The following is a 22,142-nucleotide window of genomic DNA, read 5'->3' on the forward strand; positions in this document are numbered from 1 at the left end:
ATATCTTTTTGTCTTCTATCATACTGAAACTAGGCGTCCTATGCTGGACCTTTTTTTTAAATCTAGCTTTGTCTTTTTCAGCACCCATGACACAAACTCCAGCTTTGCTTTTTTCAAACCATTATAGAAACTTGATCAAATCTTATCAGATCAGGTGATTGTGGAGGAAATGGGGATACGACACCATACGGTGCGGCACCATACGATACCGTTCTATAGAATGGAGACAAAAACGATTAAACTCACATAAACTTGCCAGTTTTGAACATGCTGTATTTTCAAGCATTATGAATGCTACATTAGTTAAGACAAATTATGAGCCCAAAACATATCTGAAGATATACGGGATGAGTAAAAGACTATATAATCCATGTATATAACATGTATACGACTCTTGTCTTTCATACATGTTCATTTCCTTTGAACAAAGTTGACATGGAAACCATCTTCAGTTCTATTGTTCACTGATTAATACAATATTTTTCACTGCTATTCATTTTCAGAGCTGCAGCAGAAGAATGCCAAACTGCTGAGTAAAATGCTCCAGTTAAACTGTTATACCCTATTATTAAATACAGATTAGCAATATATATATATATATTTTCGCTTGTAACAACCAAGTCTCTTTTTTAACATATGCCAGTGTCCCTTGTAGTTTTATTAGCTGTAATTCAAAATGAGGATGAAGTCATCGTCATTATCGCTGGCACTAAATGTTCCCTGATGCTCAAGTTGGTGCAGTTAGCGATGTTGTGCGACCGAAGTTATGGTTATAGAGGGATTTGCTTATCCTCTCCTCTCCAGCTGCTCCTTTATCCCTCACTCCTTTTTTATTGAGCCTGTCAGGGAGAACCAAGCCAGGAACAAGTCCATCACACTGTTTTATTTTGTTTTCAAATGCGTTTTGGAAACACTCATTTGGCAGTGGCATTTATACTTGTGTGGGGTACATTTCGCTAACAATGCAGTGTGCCTATCCAGCAGAGACAATAATGATTTGTTTCGAATAATGGAAGGAGGACAACATGCACTTTGGCTGAACTGACACGGCAAAGAGCAGCTGCTCCGAGAAAACCCATTTTTGGGGCTCATGCTTTCATTTTTAGACCGATAATTTCATTGTTTACTTGGATTATGTTTTTATCATGAATTCAACTCAAGCATTTAGTTTATTGTGCAGTGTTTTCAAGAAGTTTTAGCTAGGTACTTTGCTTACCCTGATTGGAACCTACAATTCTGGTGTGAAAATAATGTAATTGATGTCAAAATCTGTTGTTGTTTCTTACTTTTACACATTTTCCTTTTAAATGTATCTTTGTTTTTCTCATTTTGACTGGAAATCTTTGCTGAGAGATATAAATACCTGCTATTTTCAAGGTAGTTTTTTTTTTCCTTTAACAAATTTTCCACCAAGAGCAACTAAATAATACACACTGTCCATGTAGGAAAATATTAGGTTGGGTTTTTAAGGTAATTATTAAGGTTATTAAGGTATTTAAGGTAAAGGAATGAAATATCGCAAAATCTGGGTATCGGTACAAGACTTTTAGCACAAGCCAGCCCCTGTCTGAAAAAGTTTGATTGGTCATCCCTAGGATAAGAGTTTTGGTAATCTATTCTGTCATTATATGGTATTTAAAAAGTATTAATGGTATTTGTTAACGGTATCTGTGACGAGAGTCGAGTCCTCTGACTGTTATCATTCTGGGGGGGTGGAAATTTCTGTTTTATATATGTTAGAACTGACGCTGCCTCTGAACTTCTACACAGCATGAAAACAATGATACATTGAGTGACTCATAATCACCCATTCTTCTGAAGTGTTTATGAATGAGTGACTTAATCCCAAACTACCGTAAACATTAGAGCCCTTTTGACGCTTTAATTGCAAAGTAGTTCACATAGCTAACCTTCGCAGCTGGTGGCCTTGCATAGAGTGAAGCTCTATAGAAGATAGAAACGGATGGAAGTTTGAACTTGGATTAATCAACAGATTTCCCTTTAATTGCTTTTACCATAAACTACGCTGAGCTTGTCGCGAATGTTTCTCTTTAAAGTGACAGATTCTTTGTCTTTGGTTTCTTCAGGTCAGCCTTCCAAATGACTCCAGCTGTGTAGAAGAGATCTTACGGGTATGTTGTGCACACACTCAAATACACGTGCAGTGAATGCAATGATCCACAGATGTTTAGAGTTAGCTTGCCAGGTTTTTGCTGTCAGGGGATGAAAGTTTGCAGCCAGGAAGGATTGACATTATCTACATCAAATAAGGAAAACGTGTTTGAATAACTTCAATAGAAACACTCTGAGGCTTTTCTTCTATTACACAAGATTTAATACTTGGGCTTTAAAGTTTCAAATTTACAACACTACCCTGCCTGTGGCGGGAGGGTTTTTGTAAGGTTTATTGTTCTATATTCTTTATCAATTATCCATTATCCGTTATCGGTCAAATCATAACACGCTACGAAGCCAATGGACCTAGACACTTGCTTTCAGCCAAGAGGCCGAGTCAAGGTCCTAGCCACAGAGCCATGCAGCGATCAGTGCGAATGCACCGCTCCCGGAGGTACTGCAATACCGGGCCGATGCGTGGAGTGGATGGAGCAAGCTTTTATTCCATCTCCTGTGCTTTAATTTATTTTGTTAACATGTTGTCTTCACTTAAAATCATTTACATTCCTTTTTATGACAATTTCTTTCATACACCAGCTTAAATTGACTCCTGGTTGGACAGCTAAATAGCTTTCAACTTAAAATTTCCCGATACACATGTCATCTTCTACTTAGCACTATAAATGCAAACAAAATCAAACAATATTTTGTGTTTATAGTGGCATGCTATGTTGTAGATCAAGCACCCCAAATTTAGCATTGTGTTCTTCTACACGAAATACAAGGATCATCTTCTTTAATGCTGAAAACCCAAAAAGTTTTCTTCTACTAGTAGAACAAACGTCCTTGTTTTGTATGCACGACACTTTTAGGCGGTTTCATGTCAGGGGTTGGCAGCCCAAAATGCTAAAAGAAACCTACTTGACAAAAAAAAAAAACATGTTTGGAGCCGCAGGAAATTAAAAGCTTTATATAATTCTCATGAGTAAGGTAATGCATACTGCAAATATATACTGTATATACATTCAAATTTAATGGAAAAACTTTAAGATTGTTTGTGTCTTGTTTTTCCTACAGAAACGATACAATTTTATACAGGGAGTGCAGAATTATTAGGCAAGTTGTATTTTTGAGGATTAATTTTATTATTGAACAACAACCATGTTCTTAATGAACCCAAAAGTCTCATTAATATCAAAGCTGAATATTTTGGAAGTTGGAGTGGGGCTTTTTTTAGTTTTAGCTATTTTAGGAGGATATCTGTGTGTGCAGGTGACTATTACTGTGCATAATTATTAGGCAACTTAACAAAAAACAAATGTATACCCATTTCAATTATTTATTTTCATCAGGGAAACCAATATAACAGCTCAACATTCACAAATATACATTTCTGACATTCAAAAACAAAACAAAAACAAATCAGTGACCAATATAGCCACCTTTCTTTGCAAGGACACTCAAAAGCCTGCCATCCATGGATTCTGTCAGTGCTTTGATCTGTTCACGATCAACATTGCGTGCAGCAGCAACCACAGCAGGACAAGGAACGCAACCTCCACGTGGTGTCCTGTGGACGGCCACATGGCCGACGAATGCGTCTCCCACCCGCTACAAAAACGCTTCGGTACAAGTTACCCAAAGCTGACCTCATCCGCTTTCGGAGCGGCCAATTCGCGGAACTCGTAACACAACCGAAGCGTTCCATGTCGTTCCTAAAGATCATCTTTAGACGACTTGAAGCGATCTAACAACAACAACAACAGCAGCAACCACAGCCTCCCAGACACTGTTCAGAGAGGTGTACTGTTTTCCCTCCTTATAAATCTCACATTTGATGAGGGACCACAGGTTCTCTATGGGGTTCAGATCAGGTGAACAAGGAGGCCATGTCATTAGTTTTTCTTCTTTTAGACCCTTTCTTGCCAGCCACGCTGTGGAGTACTTGGATGCGTGTGATGGAGCGTTGTCCTGCATGAAAATCATGTTTTTCTTGAAGGATGCGGACTTCTTCCTGTACCACTGCTTGAAGAAGGTGTCTTCCAGAAACTGGCAGTAGGACTGGGAGTTGAGCTTGAGTCCATCCTCAACCCGAAAAGGCCCCACAAGCTCATCTTTGATGATACCAGCCCATACCAGTACCCCACCTCCACCTTGCTGGCGTCTGAGGCGGACTGGAGCTCTCTGCCCTTTACCGATCCAGCCACGGGCCCATCCATCTGGCCCATCAAGACTCACTCTCATTTCATCAGTCCATAAAACCTTAGAAAAATCCGTCTTGAGATTTTTCTTGGCCCAGTCTTGACGTTTCAGCTTGTGTGTCTTGTTCAGTGGTGGTCGTTTTTCAGCCTTTCTTACCTTGGCCATGTCTCTGAGTATTGCACACCTTGTGCTTTTGGGCACTCGAGTGATGTTGCAGCTCTGAAATATGGCAAAACTGGTGGCAAGTGGCATCTTGGCAGCTGTACGCTTGACTTTTCTCAGTTCACGGGCAGTTATTTTGCGCCTTGGTTTTTTTACACGCTTCTTGCGACCCTGTTGACTATTTTGAATGTAACGCTTGATTGTTCGATGATCACGCTTCAGAAGCTTGGCAATTTTAAGAGTGCTGCATCCCTCTGCAAGATATCTCACTATTTTTGACTTTTCAGAGCCTGTCAAGTCCCTCTTCTGACCCATTTTGCCAAAGGAAAGGAAGTTGCCTAATAATTATGCACACCTGATATAGGGTGTTGATGTCATTAGACCACACCCCTTCTCATTACAGAGATGCACATCACCTGATATGCTTAATTGGTAGTAGGCTTTTGAGCCTATACAGCTTGGAGTAAGACAACATGCATAAAGACGATGATGTGGTCAAAATACTCATTTGCCTAATAATTCTGCACTCCCTGTACTATAAAACATTTTTTGGGAAAACCACCAGGAAGCCACTAGGGAGCACCAAAGAGCTGCATTTGGCTCCAGAACCGCTTGTAGCAGACCCCCGTTCTATGTGGAAACATCATCTTCTTTTTCAACGAAAATAGAGTCTTTATTTTCTACACTCAAAACAAGTGTCTTCTTCTTGTGTGCCGAAAACTAGCCAATTCTTCTATGATGGGGGGTGCCAAAGGCAAACTGATCTAAGGGCCAGAAAAATAATTCAACTACAAGCCAAGGGCTGGACTGATCAAGTTAGGAAAATTTTAAGTGGCTCACATACTGTAATGCAGGGGTCTCCAAAGTGGTACCTGTGAGCACCAGGTTGCCTCCTATGGGCAGCTGAGGTGCCCATGGACCTGTTCTCACCAGTGCTGGGTCATTGTGATTTACTTGCTTGAGTCTATTAAACACTACTTCCAATATATGAACTCATAATAACAACATAGTAAAAACAAAGTAATAGCATGATAAGTTATTATTCGGGAAATGATTATCAAATTTGATTTGAACGTTTGGCAACCCCTGCTCTGGTGAACCTAATTGAACCTACTGCAAACATAATAATTGTATTCCAATATGATCAAATAAATTAATCAATATTTTCTTATGGCTCCGTTAGTTATCTTTAATTTTCAACAGGCAAAAAAAAATGTTCCACGATTTACAACATTTGGGGATCCATGCAGTTAATATATTTTTTAAAGATTTTTTTTTTCAATACTTTTTTTTATCCGAACAACTGTCACGTGGCGGAGTGGAAGGGGGCTGTCACGAGGCGTGGTGGCGTGGGGGACCGGACCAGAACGGAGGCAGGAGGCAGGAAGGGAGAACTCATATGCGTTGACGATCATAAGTTTTATTTAACAAAATAAAAGTCGCCCAATACTCCGGGACCAAAACAGAACAATACAGAGTTCCTCCGGCACGAACTCAACAGGACAAGGCATAACAGACGGAAAATGTTTAAACCTAAAACAGGACAAGGCATAACAGACCTGGGATTGTGTAATGAGCCAGCGCCCGCCAAACCCAAAATCCAGCCTTAAATAGCAGATCAGCTGATTGCTGGTCTGCAAACACCGAGGACAGACAGGGAATCAGAACCGGCAAACACAGAGGACAGACAGGGAATCAGAACCGGCAAACACAGAGGACAGACAGGGAATCAGAACCGGCAAACACAGAGGACAGACAGGGAATCAGAACCGGCAAACACAGAGGACAGACGGGGAATCAGAACCGGCAAACACAGAGGACAGACGGGGAATCAGAACCGGCAAACACAGAGGACAGACGGGGAATCAGAACCGGCAAACACAGAGGACAGACGGGGAATCAGAACCGGCAAACACAGAGGACAGACGGGGAATCAGAACCGGCAAACACAGAGGACAGACGGGGAATCAGAACCGGCAAACACAGAGGACAGACGGGGATTCAGAACCGGCAAACACAGAGGACAGACGGGGATTCAGAACCGGCAAACACAGAGGACAGACAGAGATTCAGAACCGGCAAACACAGAGGACAGACAGAGATTCAGAACCGGCAAACACAGAGGACAGACAGAGATTCAGAACCGGCAAACACAGAGGACAGACAGAGATTCAGAACCGGCAAACACAGAGGACAGACAGAGATTCAGAACCGGCAAACACAGAGGACAGACAGAGATTCAGAACCGGCAAACACAGAGGACAGACAGAGATTCAGAACCGGCAAACACAGGACAGTCAAAATTGGCAAAAACAGGCGAGAGTCAAAATCAGAACCGGCAAAACAGGAGCAGCAGGGTCGGACTGGCAGGCAGCGGAGTCGGACTGGCAGGCAGCGGAGTCGGAGTCGGCCCGGCAGGCAGCGGAGTCGGAGTCGGCCCGGCAGGCAGCGGAGTCGGAGTCGGCCCGGCAGGCAGCGGAGTCGGAGTCGGCCCGGCAGGCAGCGGAGTCGGAGTCGGCCCGGCAGGCAGGGGAGACTGAATAGCAGGCAATCGGCACGGGAGTCGGGCAGGCAGGCATGAGAGTCGAACAGGCAGGCGTCAATTCCTCCCGGGACCCCATTTGAGGCACAGCAATGGCCACGACGGGCGGGGCCGTGGTTCGAACGGGCAGGGAGTCGAAGTCGGACTCAGTGGGCGCTTGCGAAGCTGCGTTCTCCAGGTCTCCCCAAATCGCGCTGGGATCGTTCGCTGAGTTCTTGTCGTGGCTGGCTCATTCTGTCACGAGGCGTGGTGGAACTGGAAGGAGTGACCGGACCAGAACGGAGGCAGGAGGCAGGAAGGGAGAACTCATATGCGTTGATGATCATAAGTTTTATTTAACAAAATAAAAGTCGCCCAATACTCCGGGACCAAAACAGAACAATACAGAGTTCCTCCGGCACGAACTCAACAGGACAAGGCATAACAGACGGAAAATGTTTAAACCTAAAACAGGACAAGGCATAACAGACCTGGGATTGTGTAATGAGCCAGCGCCCGCCAAACCCAAAATCCAGCCTTAAATAGCAGACCAGCAATCAGCTGATCTGCTGCAGCTGAGTTCGGGGGCGCGGCAGACTGGTAGCCATGGCGACCGTGACAACAACGTTAAAACTAAACACAAACTCCCCCTGTCCCACCTACCCTGCCTAAAAAGTAGCACAGTGTCTCAAATTTAAAATCAATAAAAATCCAAACATAAATTTAACAGTTATTACCCTCAAAAAACTTGATGTAATCTTTTTTTGAAAAGGAAACCATTCTTTACAAAGGGATAGACATTGGAGAAAAGTAAAAACTATAAAAAGATAAACTATAAACCATAAAACTATATTGTAGTTTCTTTGATGTTGAAAAATGAATAATTCAGCCACGATACACAAAGCACAAAAAATGCTCCAATTTACTTATATATACGCTTTCCTTTTTGTACTAGACTCCATGTGTATGTCTGTTTTTTATACAAATTATTTTGACTCAATGATCATTCAAACGGTGAAATCCACCTCAGCTAAAATGTGGTTCCATAGCCAGCATAGGAACTGGAATTGTCATGAATCGAGGCCTTGCTTTATATACAGTTTCTTTTCCCCAAAGCGAAGTCAGAACCAGCCAGACCAACCGAGAGAGTTGCAAGCCCTCACGCCAGCTCATCATATGACACAATTTCAACTTAGCGCTCACTTTCCTCTGTCACCCATCTCCATCGCTTTATGGCCTCTGTCACTCACCTCTCCCTCTTACAAATCAATAAGCCAGTCAACAGCCTGTGTGACAGATCGAGGAGCTGCGAGCTGCAAGAGAAGCCCTACGTCAATAAATCGGCGTGCTATTGAATTCAATCTGTAGTTTTAAGCCGTGTCAAGTGGAAAGAGCAACGAGTTCAAAATGTGAAGTGGAGTGTGTTTTGATGGGCTGTTTTGGATTTGCTTCCAACAATTTTTGTTGAGTTAAGCTTTCTATTATCGCCATCCATCGACTAATTAGCGTTTCAGGTTAGAAATACTTGCAAACAAGAAGCACAATTTTCTTTAAAAAAAAATAGTGACATGAATTTTTTAACTTAACTAGAAGTACATCAACAGTGACGGATAGTCACAGGGGAGTGAGGCTGCTGAATAAAATCGGAGTTCAATCCGGACCAATTGATGGAGACGCGTTAGTGAAAAGGTTGTACATGCAGCAAGACAGACACTCAGAATTCAGACTTTTCATTAAAAAGCAAAAAAACGGGAACTCCCTGTACAAGATTAGTACTGCACATTGCTGAGTCTTCAAGGCTGAATGATGAGACCATTGCTGTGAGTACACTGATATTAAAGAATACATTCAGCAAGTACTTTGCTAAATTATGTGGATAAATATGATGTGCATTTACAACTAAGTGAATAATGGGATTGTCAAAGTAGTAATTTTATGATTCAGTCATAAAACTAATATAGTTGAAAAACTCATACTCAGTGACCTATTTTAATAATCTAACAAAATAAATATATAATGCTTACATTAATCCGGTGTTAAAGTTATGTCCTTTACCATTTCCAATTTTTTAATTTTATTTGTATTCCAGTGAAGAAAATGACGGCTCGTTTTAAAGAACCAGCTCTTCGGGCTTTCGCACCTTTATTGGGCCAAACAGGTCAAAAAATAATGAATTGATTTCAATATTAATTATTTTAAATTAAGTTTATACAATGAAACGTTTTTTTCTTATGCTGCAGATATCACTTTCTCGCTCAGCCATTTAAATGATGAATAAAATATAGGTTATTTTATTTATAAATCTGACTGTCCCTCTCTAGACAAAAACCTCACAGTACATCACTGCTATCAACGATGGCATTTGACTAAATGGGGTTGAATTCTTTACGGGAAGCAAAAAAACCTTGTGTCATAACCATTTATATCCAGTGAATACATTTGATTTGTGGAATCAATACAACAGATCTTTTCATGGGACCTGATGACAACAATAGAAAATCACTTTGATATATAAGTCTGTGTGTGTGCATGAGGGAGGGAGAAAAATGAGATAGAGGGAGGGGAAATTTGTGACTCAGTGAGGTAATCACTCACATCAACATTTATAGAAGCAAATACACGTCATTAAAATTCACATTCATGCATAATCAGTCTGTCCAAACATAGTCATTCTTGCAATATGCACATGTCAGGGAGTTACCTGGTAACACAAACAACATCAGATTGAAAGATCTATAAGTCATACGCATGTGCTACAGAGGCTGATGGGAATATTATAGATTATCTTGTTAAAGAGAAAAAATAATGCAGAATCCGATGTACATGTGACTCATCTGATGAGTCATCCACTCCGCTGAGATGCTTTGTGATGAAGCTATGACGTTCTAAAGATCTTTCACACAGGGACCTACGTATGCTCAAAAGAGCAATGAAATTACTACCTCAAAATAAGGAGGCAAATAAAGTTGTGTTTCTTTGTCATCCGATGGATGAGTACTGTACAATAACTTGAAGTATCTTTTTTTTAATTTGTTGTTGCTGTCAATGCTTAAGCAGCGTTAACTCTTTACTGTAAAATTATTCAACACTTGTAGATAAGGACCATATGTTCACTGAGGTAGTGTTAAAGGTTTACTCTTTAAAGGAGCTGTATGTAATTTGTAACCTTGTCATCATTAACTCTAATAATGTCATCTTTCTTGGGGTTTGGGTGGTCTAGTGACTAAACAGTATTGGCTAAGGCTAAGCCGTCCTCATCTTTGATGCCAGGTCCTTAGCTTGGCCTGCTAGGACCTTAACTTGGCCGCTTGGCCTTTTGATTTTTGCATTCCGGAGATGGAATAAGAGCTTGCTCTGTCCACTCCACGCATCGGCCCGGTATTGCAGTACCTCCGGGAACGGTGCATTCGCAATGATCGCAGCAAGGCTTTAGGGCTAGGACCTTAGCTTGGCCTTTTGGCTGAGAGTAAGTGTCCCGGCTCTTAGGCTTTGTAGCGTATTATGAACTGACCGAAAACGGATAATGGATAATGAATAACGAAGATAGAACAATAACCCTTAAAAACCCCAAAAACCCCCTCTTGGGGTTTGGGTTGGCTTTTGGACTTTATTCGAAGGTCTCTTCTTACTTTCAGCATCTTCATGCTACACAAACAAAAAAAAACACAGGGACAAGCATGATGTCTTCGTCCCTGAACAGCTTTGCTAAAAGTAACATAAAAGCAGATAAGTACGGTGGAAAATAAAGAATAATGGCTCTTTGAATTCAGTTGGACATTGTAAACACATACTTAATAGAGATCATATTTAACTTTCAACTTTTTAAGGACACTTCAAATGACGCATCCCATCTTTAAGTGTTCATTTAACACTTGTTATTTTAAATATGCTCAGTAATAGTAGTAATTTTACACATAAAGTGTAAACTTTTATCATCGCCTCAGTGAACATATTGTTCTTATCTATTTGTGTTAAATTAACACTGGTTATATTACTATGTTCAATCAAAGGTGGCAGCACATATTTTCCTCTCTTTTCATGTTTTTAACTTGTCAATGATATAATTATTTTTCTACATTAGGTATAATTAGGATTCATAAAACCAAGACTTATGCCGTGGTCAGCAACCTGCGGCTCTAGAGCCACATGTGGCTCTTTCGTGTTGCCCCAGAGTTTTATCAGACAATACATCAAAACAATCAGTAATTTACGTTTTTACGTCCAGGATGCCCCTCTACTAAATTGTTTAACCCTGTGTGGCCCCCAACCCAAAATATTCATCCCTACCTGCACTAAATGATTTAATTTTTGATGTAATGATTTAGAAAGGGCAGCACGGCAGGGCAGTGGGTAGCGTGTGTACGACACAGTTCTGAGGTCATGAGATCGAACCTTTGTGTGTGGAGTTTGCATGTTTTCCCCGTGCTTGCGTGGGTTCCTCCGGGCACTCTGATTTCCTCCCACATTCCAAAAACATGCATGTCAGATTAATTGGCTGGTCCGAATTGTCCCTAGGTGTGAATGACCGAGTGAGTTGTCTGTCTGTCGCTGTGTGCCCTGTGACAGGCTGGCATACGGTTCAGGGTGTCCCCTGCCCACTGCCCGAAGATAGCTAGGATGGGCTCCAGCACCTCCACGACCCTACTGAGGACAAGCGGTGCAGATCATGGATGGATGGATGAATGATTTAGAAAAATAAAATAGAAACAACACGGAAAACAATATTCTAATATTCAACTATTTAAAATCACTCTTGTGAAGTAGGCAGATCTAGTGAACACGCCGCTTCTTCTCCTGTTATTTAAATTGAATAATCACATGAATACAACAACGATACAATAAGATGATTGAAAATAAATAATACATGTAAAAATATAAATACTAATTGAAAAAAAAGTTGTTTCTTTGTTCCTTTACTTTGCTCTGTGAGCCTATTTCTTTCGGTCTGCTTTGCCTTGGAAATTACATCGCACCGAAAAACACATAGTAATGGCAGGCATGCATCAGATGATTATTCTGTTAACTAATTGATACTCCCACACATTGAGGCTGCAATTGGAACTGAGAGAGACTGTTTGATTAGTAATTAAATCACAACGCTGTGGCAGTGCCGGCGTTTAGTCCGTAATGCAACCAGCTGGAGTCAGCTTTTATTTTGGACACTCAACACTCCGCACTTAGTTCGCGCTCAGATGTCTTAACGTGCTGCCAACTCTCGGTATACTTTTCACTTTATATTGTTGTGAGTTATGATACAGTCTAGTCCGGTCTGCGTAGGTCTACAAAACTAGAAGTAGATGCTTAATCTGCTAGTGTGCATCTAAGTGCCTGTAAAACAACAAATAATCCTATAAACTCTGTTATTTATTTGAGTTTATTTCAGTCTGTATTAGGCTGCAGACTGAAATGCTTACAAATCGGTTATCCAAAGTTATTGGCCCTGTTTGTTTGGACAGCAACGGTAATTTTGATATTGTCAGAATGTCTAATTTTTTTGTTTCTGTTTTTGCATGCGTATGTGTTGGAATGTAGGAGATGACCCATTCTTGGCCACCCCCTCTTACAGCCATTCACACCCCTGGAAAAGCCGATCAAACTAAGTTCCCCATCCCTAGCAAGGTGAGTAAGGCACATAGGGTAAAAAACATTTTGTTCCAAATGTTTGTATTATTTTTTTAATTCTTTTTTAGAAGTATAGAATGTTTTTTTTTTTAATAGTTGAAAGAAGTGGAGGTATAAAGACAAATTAGGAAACCTTCCAGCAGGGTGGAGCCCTCTTGCGGGACAAAATCTGACAAGAATATTGCACATCATTTTGCGGATTTCAATTAGTATTGTCTAATTTTAAGTATTGATTTATTTTTTTATTTTTTATTTTTTTAGAAAAAAATAGATTTATATTATAGTAAAACTAGAAAATATAACAAAATCCAAATCACAGCAAAATTATTAACCAAAATCAATAACTTGTTTTACTTCCATAAACAGGGTCACAACAAATAACAAAGGCCTTACACTGCCAATTAAAGCAAGAAGATAATTTAAGCTTTAAAACATAAGTAGATCCTAAATATTTTTTAACAAACTGTCTGCCCAGGGTTTTTTGTAATGGGAAAAAAGTGCCTTGGTTAAAAAGAAAATGTTGGGAATCGCTGATCTAAATCATTTTACACAGAAGAATCATTTTAACATTTTATTTTTCTTACTGAAGAAAAAATATTACATTCCTTAAAACACATTTTGAAATATAAAAGATGAAATAAATGTTTCAAATTTAAAGTGAAATGATCTGAAATAGAATATGTCAATTGTATTTGGAAATAATATTATTTTACTTATTTAATTACTTCCCACTCCCTTAATGATGTAGCCATGTATTGAACATTGCAATTCTTTCAGTTTTAATGCTGAGATAAATAATGACTTCTAATTTGCATTTCTGGAACACATTTGCTTGTGCTTTTATCTGTTTTTGCTCACCGTAGGAGTCGCAGCATGTGGCCTCGAGCTACAACAGCCAGAGTAAGTTTTTCACCATCAAAACCTCTGTGTTGGCTGCCGACTGCACACTCATCAACATTCATTGCCATTAATTGAGAAAGTCAGTAGCACTGGGAGACCGCAAGAAAATATGCTCTGCCTAAATAAACATATACAAATGGTTACATTTATTTATAATTATTCAACAGGTAGAAATATAGATTTGGAGACAGAATCAGATGGATAAATAGATAGCTGGCTCTGTCTGTCTGTCTGTCTGTCTGTCTGTCTGTCTGTCTGTCTGTCTGTCTGTCTGTCTGTCAGATGGCAAGATGACTGGGTAACTAATTAACCAACGCCATAGCAACCCATGTATAAAACAGGATGTATTCGTTTAAATATTTCTAAGTATAAAAAAGACATTTGGCGTATATTGAACATTTCATGCTCTTGGCTCTATAAAGACATTAAGGGATTCTTTTTACAATTTCTGGAAGTTTTTAAATTAATAAAATTCAAAAATTTTGCTCATTATTGAAAATTGGGATTACGCTGAAGCAATTCAGAAAATGGATGGTACCAAAACATCAAAACCCATGAACACTAGACATTCAGAAGAGAATGTTGTCTTTATTGACGTATCAATCATGTTCAGAGTTGAAAAGAAAGGAAAACTAAAACGCACAAAGTATGTGTGAAAAATAAATGATTAATCTTTTAATCTACATTTTTGGAGGAATTTTAGCAATGTTTATTGCAGGTAGCAGTGCTGTAATACCTGTACTACATGTGTCAGCATGATGCAGTGCAGCTCTGCGATACTACAGTGCACTCAAAACACACTAATACAGAAACATTGTTAAGGGCATAAAAAAGACAACAGATTGATATTAGAGTTAGCTGCCAGCTGTTGCCTGTCAGGCCCCTCTTTTTTTAAATCAAGAGTTCATTTCCAACAAAGAATCGGTAGAGAAAACAGGCAGGTTTTGCTCTCTGAGTCACAACAAAATATATCTCGGAGGCACGAAAGAAGGGAATTGAATCATGTGGATGCCGCAGTCAGCAAAGGAAATGTTTTGTTGTTACCTGAGGGAGCAAAAAAGATGGCAAAAGCAATAACCAGGAAGAAGAAGAAATTACACAATAAAGAAAAGTTACACTAGGGAATAAATTCCCCAAGGTAATCTACTCGTAGACATTTTTTAACTTGTGCTTCAAAAAATAATGGCAATTATCACATTGGGTAAAAAAACCCTCCAAAGTTGTTTGTGATAAATATAATATATAGCATGAATGGAAAGCTAAGTAAAATAAAGTGCACTTTTCAAATACACATACAGTCTGCATATGCTACAGTCGTCGTTGGGAGACACGATTTCACTAACCTGCGTTTTGCTGATGACGTTCCCGGACTGGCAAGAAAAGAACAGGAACTGAGGGATCTGGTCACTCGCCCAGACAAAGCATCAACCCATTATGGGTTGGAAATCAGCACAAAAAAAACAAAAGTAATGACCAAAAACGGATGGTATCACCACAAACATCACCATCAACCATCAAGACCTTTAACCTGCCACCAAATGTAAATATCTTGGAGCTGTCTTACCAGAAGAGGAGGCAGGACCAGAAATCATGGCCGGTATAGCTCAAACCACATCCGCACTTGCCAAAGAAGGGACAAGGATATAGAAGTTAACTCAAAGATTAGACTTATGGAAGCGCAGGTTACTTCCATCTTCCTCTACTCTAGCGAGACATAGACCCACACAGCAAAGCTGGGAAGTAAAAATCAGCCGATAGAGATGTGATGCTCCAGGAAACTTCTGGGCATCAGTTACATAGACCATGTGACGAACAAATTGGTGAAAAACACCATCAGAGGGTACATTGTACCCTTCAAAGAACTGTTGTCAACTGTGCCCAGAAGAAAACTGTATGGGTATGGTCACGTCACAAGATCATCAGGGTTAATGAACCTAATTGAATTTATTTTCTTGATTTAAAATAAATTTTCCATTACGTGAAAATTAAATGAAAGAAGTCGGTATTATTCAGGCACCATCATAAGGTTATAGTTTCTATTCTAGCATAAGTGTTTAAAAATTAATTCAAAGAAAAAACAACAATTCAGTTTACTATCAGTCACTGGAGTAGACATTTCTTTTTAAATTCAACTGCATTGAAATACACTATAGTGCATTAATAAATAAATGAATTGACAGTTTTTTCGAGAACTAGCATACAGTGAAAAAATACAAGATACTTGTTGTATGACACATCAATGTATTAAGATAATCTCAGGGTCTGTAGAACATTTTCTTGGGCCTTGATTAGTTTATGCATTCCTTAATCGTTCTACCTACCCGGTAGGTGGATAGGTGGGAAGGTAGGGATGGATGGCTGGATGGATGGCTGGATGGATGGATGGACGGATGGATGGATGGATGGATGGATGGATGGATAAATAGACTATAGAGAACCCAAGAACACTTTTCTTCTTTGGAAAATTAGGATCCATGGGTTTTCCAGGGTTGAAGTGGATTTTTGTGTTGTATTTCAATATCAGCAAGCATAAAAAATAAACATGGAATTAATATACCATCTTAAAATTCCTTACAGAGCGATGTACAGTATCTGCTAGTAAGCCAGCTGTGAAACCACCAACTGCACCACAAAAGTCGTAAGTACACCTCGATCTTCCTAAACACAAACACACACACACACACTCACCATTTCTGACCTAATGTTATGTTTCCCTCAAGGTAAAATTAAGTTTGACTCTTGGATGAAATTCAGTGCTGGTAGCAGAAAGAGAGCGAGGAGAAAAAAAAGATTATGTGGATCAGAGCGGGAAAGTGCAGCTACATTAATTTAACGTGAGCCAGGGGCATATTGCAACATCTCAGGCTGCAGCCCACTCCACTTCACTCGCATAGCAACACAGCAGGATTCATGGCTGGCTGCGATTGGAAAGGCAGGAATCGCTGCTTGTAAATCTGCCACACTGGCATAATGATTCGGTTTTGCAAAATTAACGCAACGCTAAATCCAGCAAACACAACGTGTCCAACTTGGAAGGGAATCGGCATCATGAGTTCACTAAAATGTACTGTGGATTGTGCTCATGCTAAAGTAGGGGTCAGTAACCTTTTTGACCCAAAGCAAAAATATTTGGGAGAGAGCCACACCATATATTTTCAGACAAAATTTTGACAAAATCACCAAGCCCACTCTCCAGACAAAAGCTATTTCTTCAGCACATTTTATTTTACTGTGTGTTTGATCATTTCTAAAATGTATGAAATATTAATAATGTCAGTGCCTGTGAGTTATTGGGAGGCAACAAAAAGTGTTCTCTAATTTTGATCAGTGCACTTTTGGCAAAATACAGGTCTTTTTGTTGAAATACTGTATTCATTTTGTGAAAAAGTGTTGTAGTGGCACAGTATAGACACAACAAAATGTCCTTAAAATGTTGAGCAGTAAAGTTTGTAAATATTTCTCCAACTTTGATCTTCAGTGTATAATGGACTGAATCCAATACCAATTGAATGTGCTTTGCTTATGCTAAAATCGGCTGTACAAGTGGCAACACGTTAAATTATCGCAAACGTTTTTTTTTTATATTTAACTCCGAGCCAGATGTACTCATGAAAAGAGCCTTTTTTGGCTCGCAAGCCGTAAGTTGACGACACGGTGTAACATTTGATCTCTAAATGATGCTGTGTTGTGTAATACAATCTAAAACAAGTGCTACAAAGCACAAGGAAAGGTACCGTATATGCAGAGGGTCAAAGTGACCGAACCGCATCATTTTCTCGTTTTTTGCACAGCCTCTAACAAGATTTTGATTTTTTGGGTACATGTAGCAGGAATATGGTTGGCAATTTTTCCAGCTCCTTCTAGGTGAGCCTCATGTTATGTAAGATGGATACAAACGTAATGACCTAGCAGTATTCAAAAATAAATGCGTATATGACAGCTTGTGTATTGTTGCTCATTATTCAAATCAATGTTTCTATTTAACGAATTAAGATGGATAAAGCTTAATGCCTCTCTAAGTCTGAATAGACAATCGAAACCTAGTCAATTCAAATAATGCTGAATAATTCATGAATATAATTGAGATTTTAAACGAATCAAGACCACAAAAACATGCTGTTGTTTATATTTTTATCAACTTGACGCAATTCAGTTGTTCATATGATTGATCGTTATCAATTTTCTTTTCATGTTGATTTCTGGCAATAAGCCATCTAAAATTAAAATAACTTTGACTTCTAGTGCAACTTCGCAAAGCTCAATTTAATTTTTTGTTGTCTTACTTTAAAGTTGCTTAGTCAAATGATTAGATTGTTTAAAGGTTTTCTCGAGAGTGAATAGAATAGAATACAATAGAATAGAATAAAATCAAGTAAAAAAATTAATTCTATTATAATACATAGAATAATACACGTTAATTAATACTTCATTTGGTGCTTAATGTGACATTTTTATTATCATTGGTAAGATATGGATTGCTTCGCAACGTGTCTGACTTCTGACAGAATCCACCATTCCACCCTAATGACAAGCAATGACCCAAATCAAGAAAAAATGTACTACTTGTCAAGTCTACTGAATGAAAGGATTGTGCATTTTTAAAGCAAAGATAATAAAATATATTCATCTTTTTTTTCCATAAACGAAATGACCAGTAAAACCTAAACGACTGTGAATACGGTATATACTCACATATCAGCCTACATTGCAAATAAGCAAAACGGCTTCAAAATAGCCACATTCTAAAAGACATTTTAAATATTAACAAAGCGTGTACCTAAACATTGATAATTGTAAAATTATGTGGTTTCTAAAGATTAATGTACTGGTAAAAGACCTAAAATGGAAAATTTTTAAACCATTTGCTGTAGCTTCCTGCAGCACTTTAATGGCAGACATTCGTACACCATTTTCGTGTATTGCAATTGATTCCTTCTTTGATTGTTGTCACTGTTTTCTTCCTTTCCTTCCCCTTATCATTAACTTTCCTGGGACACATTATTCCATCCATCATCTGTACCGCCGTTCCTTACTAGTGTCGCGGGGGTGCTGGAGCACATCCCAGCTAACTTCGGGCAGTGGGCAGAGGAAACACTGAACGGGTTACCAGCCAGTCGTAGGGCACACAGAGACCGACAATTAACTTGCTCATTGTCACCTAGGGACAATTTCTACCAATTAACCTGCCATGCATGTTTTTGGAATGTGAGAGAAAACCGAAGTGCCTAGGGGAAACCCACGCAGGCATGGGGAAAAAAAGCAAAACCTGCAAAGGGAGGCTGGTGGCTAGTTTTTAACCCATGACCTCACAACTGTGACCTGGATGCGCTAAGTGATCCATTTTTATAGGCAGAAAAAGAAACCAACAAAATCACAATAAAATGAGACGTGGTTCCTCTCAAACACGTTGATTGACTGAAAAGATGGAGAGAATTGGAGAACTGCATTTTCGCTATCTACTGTTAAGTGTAATTGACCCTGTGTTCTTCTTCTTCTTAGTATTATTTTGCCAAGCCAAATGTCCAGCGACCCCCTGAAAGCAACACAATAAATCTAATGACCATCTAGCTTTTGCATTATATTCAACAGATTGACAAAATGCTCTTTTTACATCGGCGCATCCTCAATGTATTTTGTCTTATTTTCCATCCACCGTTCAGCCTCCTGGGTCCCGTCCTTCCACTTCCCTCGTCATTATCGTCCCCATCTCACCTCACTATCTTACGCTAGCCATCTGTGCCCTCTTATGAAATCAAGTACTGCTCCATTTTTCATTCATCCAAATAAATCTATCCTCGCCTATGTGCCGTTGCCGCGTTCTTATCTCTTGACACATTTCTCATTGGGCTTCACTCATTCACAATTCGACTGGCAACATGGTAGCATCTGGGTGTGTTTCTCCCTGGTGAAGAGAGCAATTGTTGAGGCAGTAAACATCCCTTTAGGGGTTTCTCCTGTCATAACAATAGCAGCGCTATCTTAAAATAACAGCAGCGTGCGTGGATGCTTTATATAAAGCCATAAAACATGCAAACTCGCCAATTCACGGCACGTAAAACCAAAATAGTGTGCTGCCGGGGAGGTCGTCTAACTCAGTGTTTTTCAATATTTTGAGGCCGAGATATGTTTTATTTTATTGATAAATCTTGGGGCGCACTGTCAGTCGAAAATGTTTTTAAAATAATTCTTGGTACCAGTTTAATTGTTTTAAAATGATCGTGTCGCCTTAATTGAAAGTGTTCTTTATTTATGGTCACCATGACTCATTAATTAATACAGGTTATTCATTCTGATAAATAACCTTGCTGTAATTTTGGATTTAACTATATTCATCTTTTGTTTTTCTAGGAAAACAACAAGAAAAGTTACTTAAAATGAACGAAAACTATCTGCCAATGGAACTTAGTTTTTATCACTAAATTATTATTCTTCAAATCCAGCTACCAACCCCTCCTGTGCGAGTTTGAATGTTCTCTTCGTGCGTGTGTGGATTTCCTCCGGGTACTCCAGTTTCTGCCCACATTCCAAAAACATGCATTTCAGGTTTATTGGCCGGTCCAAATTGTCCTTAGGTGTGAATGAGCGAGTGAGTTGTCTGTCCCTGTGTGCCCTGTGACTGGTTGGCAACCAGTTCAGAGTGTCCCCTGCCCACTGCCCGGAGATGGCTGGGATGGCCTCCAGCCCCCCTCGACCCTATTAAAGATAAGCGGTATTTATTATAATTATCTATATATTATGATTATGTTTGTATATGATTACTTTATAACTTGTTCAGTTTTTTAATATATATTCCTGCACCACTTCATGGGCAGATGATTACTTTTTTTACAGAACAAATAAATAGCATTCTTCTGCCACTTACTGATAAGGAGGAATCTTACCATTTTCTGGCCGATCCCCTGGAAGAAAAGCAAAGATACTGAACAATGGCTTGATTTTTTTGTAACAATCAAATCGGGCAATTTGCTCCAGCACGCGAGACGACTTCTCATGGCACACTGAAGGGCCCGGGCACACTGGTTGAAAAACACTGGTCTTATGCACGAGAACAAGTTGGCGTTGAGTCTTGATATTTATTTTGCTGCAAACGGAGTGTAAAAGGAACCTTTCCTGATGAAAAGTTGAATTTGGACTCTCTTCTCAGTGGACCAAAGAATTGTTGGCAGCGAGTCAGCACTTGTCAACACCGAACGTTTCCAGGTGAAAAAACAATCTGGCTTCCCTCACCTTAATCCACATCTGGTTGCGTTTCTGCACCGCTATGCCTCATCTACAGCACTCCTCCTAACAAGATCAGAGCGACTTTGCCTATACAATTAATCTGCTTGCTAGGACAGCACTGTAACAGAATGGAAGCTTACTGTGTGTTTTACCTAATTAAAATGAAGCAGACGAAGACTTTATACTGTATGTTGCGTTTTTTTGCGCAGAATGCTAGAAGATGACCTGAAAATCAGCAGTGACGAAGAAGAAGGGGAGCAACAGGTGAGTCGCTTCTTCAGCCCTAGCTAAAAATTGAATTGTCTTTATTTCCATTGAGAACAACAGAGTGAACATGATAACAAAGACTTTAAAGAAAAAAACATATACGGATAAATAAGCAAACATATGTACGAGATAGCGCTTGGAAACTGGCCCTAACTTGTAATAACAGCGAAACATAATTGATCATAACTATATTGCAATAAAAAGTAGTGCAATAAGATTTTGCACCAACAGAATCCCCCAAAAAGTCGGTATATAAGATACGAAACCTATTTTTGAATACAAGTGGCAAGATTTATATTTCTCACTGTTTTGCGCGCTTGTTTGAGGTGGTGACGGCCCAGTTAGTCCTTGTTTTAAGAGACATGTAGTACTTACAAGAGGGTTACAGTTTAAATAAGTGATGGCTGGCAGTGTCCTCTGGACTGAGCAGTGAGTAGCCAATGATTTTATGGCCTGTGTTTATAGTTCTCTGTGTGTTTTATGTCTACTACCGTGCTCCCAGCATACCACACCGTGATGCAGTATGCCAGAATGATCTCTAATGTAGCTGTGTAGATGTACACAATGAGCTTCTTTCGCGGGCTGTTCTCTCTGGACATTCTCAGAAAGTGCAGTCATTTATTGGCTCAATCCATCATAATGGCCTGCCACCATTTGTCTTTGGTTCAATTACAACTGGCTCTTCTTTGGACTGATTTGCTCATCAGTCTCAACATCTGATTAATTAGTTTAACTGAAAACGTTCATCCTCGATTAATTTTAATTTCCTTTCTCCCGTCGTCAATTGAACCAGGCTTACCTTTGCAATCAACAAATTTAATTTACTAGCATTTACGGGTAACAACCACACGGTGTCAAGTGTTCCAGAGATTTGTCCTTTCATCTAGAGGCTGCTGTTGAACACAAGGGCACTGCTGTTAATCTATTTTTCAGAGATATTTCACGAGGTTGACGCACATACCTACGGATAATGCCTTTTACTGTGCCTTTATGGCTGGCACTTTGATAGAATTCACATTTGAAGGATCCCTATGTAAGTTACACCTATACCGTTTGGGTTGTCCGGCCACCATGGAGGACACAACTCTGGACCACTATTTCCACTTCTGACAGTTCCTGGCCTGAGTTTGGG

The 22,142-nt window shown here is 39.6% G+C and overlaps 1 protein-coding gene and 2 pseudogenes across 1 annotated transcript in view; 2 read left to right on the plus strand and 1 right to left on the minus strand.

Annotated features, from left to right (window-relative positions):
• aff2 (ALF transcription elongation factor 2) overlaps window positions 1-22,142 on the plus strand; it is a 233,952-nt gene that overhangs the window by 144,868 nt on the left and 66,942 nt on the right. Inside the window, exons 5-9 of the mRNA XM_088344502.1 lie at window positions 2,088-2,132; window positions 12,533-12,619; window positions 13,486-13,522; window positions 16,100-16,160; window positions 20,953-21,007. Of these exons, the coding sequence (XP_088200628.1) occupies window positions 2,088-2,132; window positions 12,533-12,619; window positions 13,486-13,522; window positions 16,100-16,160; window positions 20,953-21,007 (285 nt within the window). The remainder of the gene's footprint in view (window positions 1-2,087; window positions 2,133-12,532; window positions 12,620-13,485; window positions 13,523-16,099; window positions 16,161-20,952; window positions 21,008-22,142) is intronic.
• LOC148359289 (U2 spliceosomal RNA) lies at window positions 2,548-2,757 on the minus strand (annotated as a pseudogene).
• LOC148359290 (U2 spliceosomal RNA) lies at window positions 10,296-10,412 on the plus strand (annotated as a pseudogene).

The sequence above is a fragment of the Urocampus carinirostris genome, chromosome 9 (assembly GCF_059441175.1).
Source record: "Urocampus carinirostris isolate Australia breed hairy pipefish chromosome 9, RoL_Ucar_1.0, whole genome shotgun sequence".
NCBI classification, from domain to species: Eukaryota; Metazoa; Chordata; class Actinopteri; order Syngnathiformes; family Syngnathidae; genus Urocampus; species Urocampus carinirostris.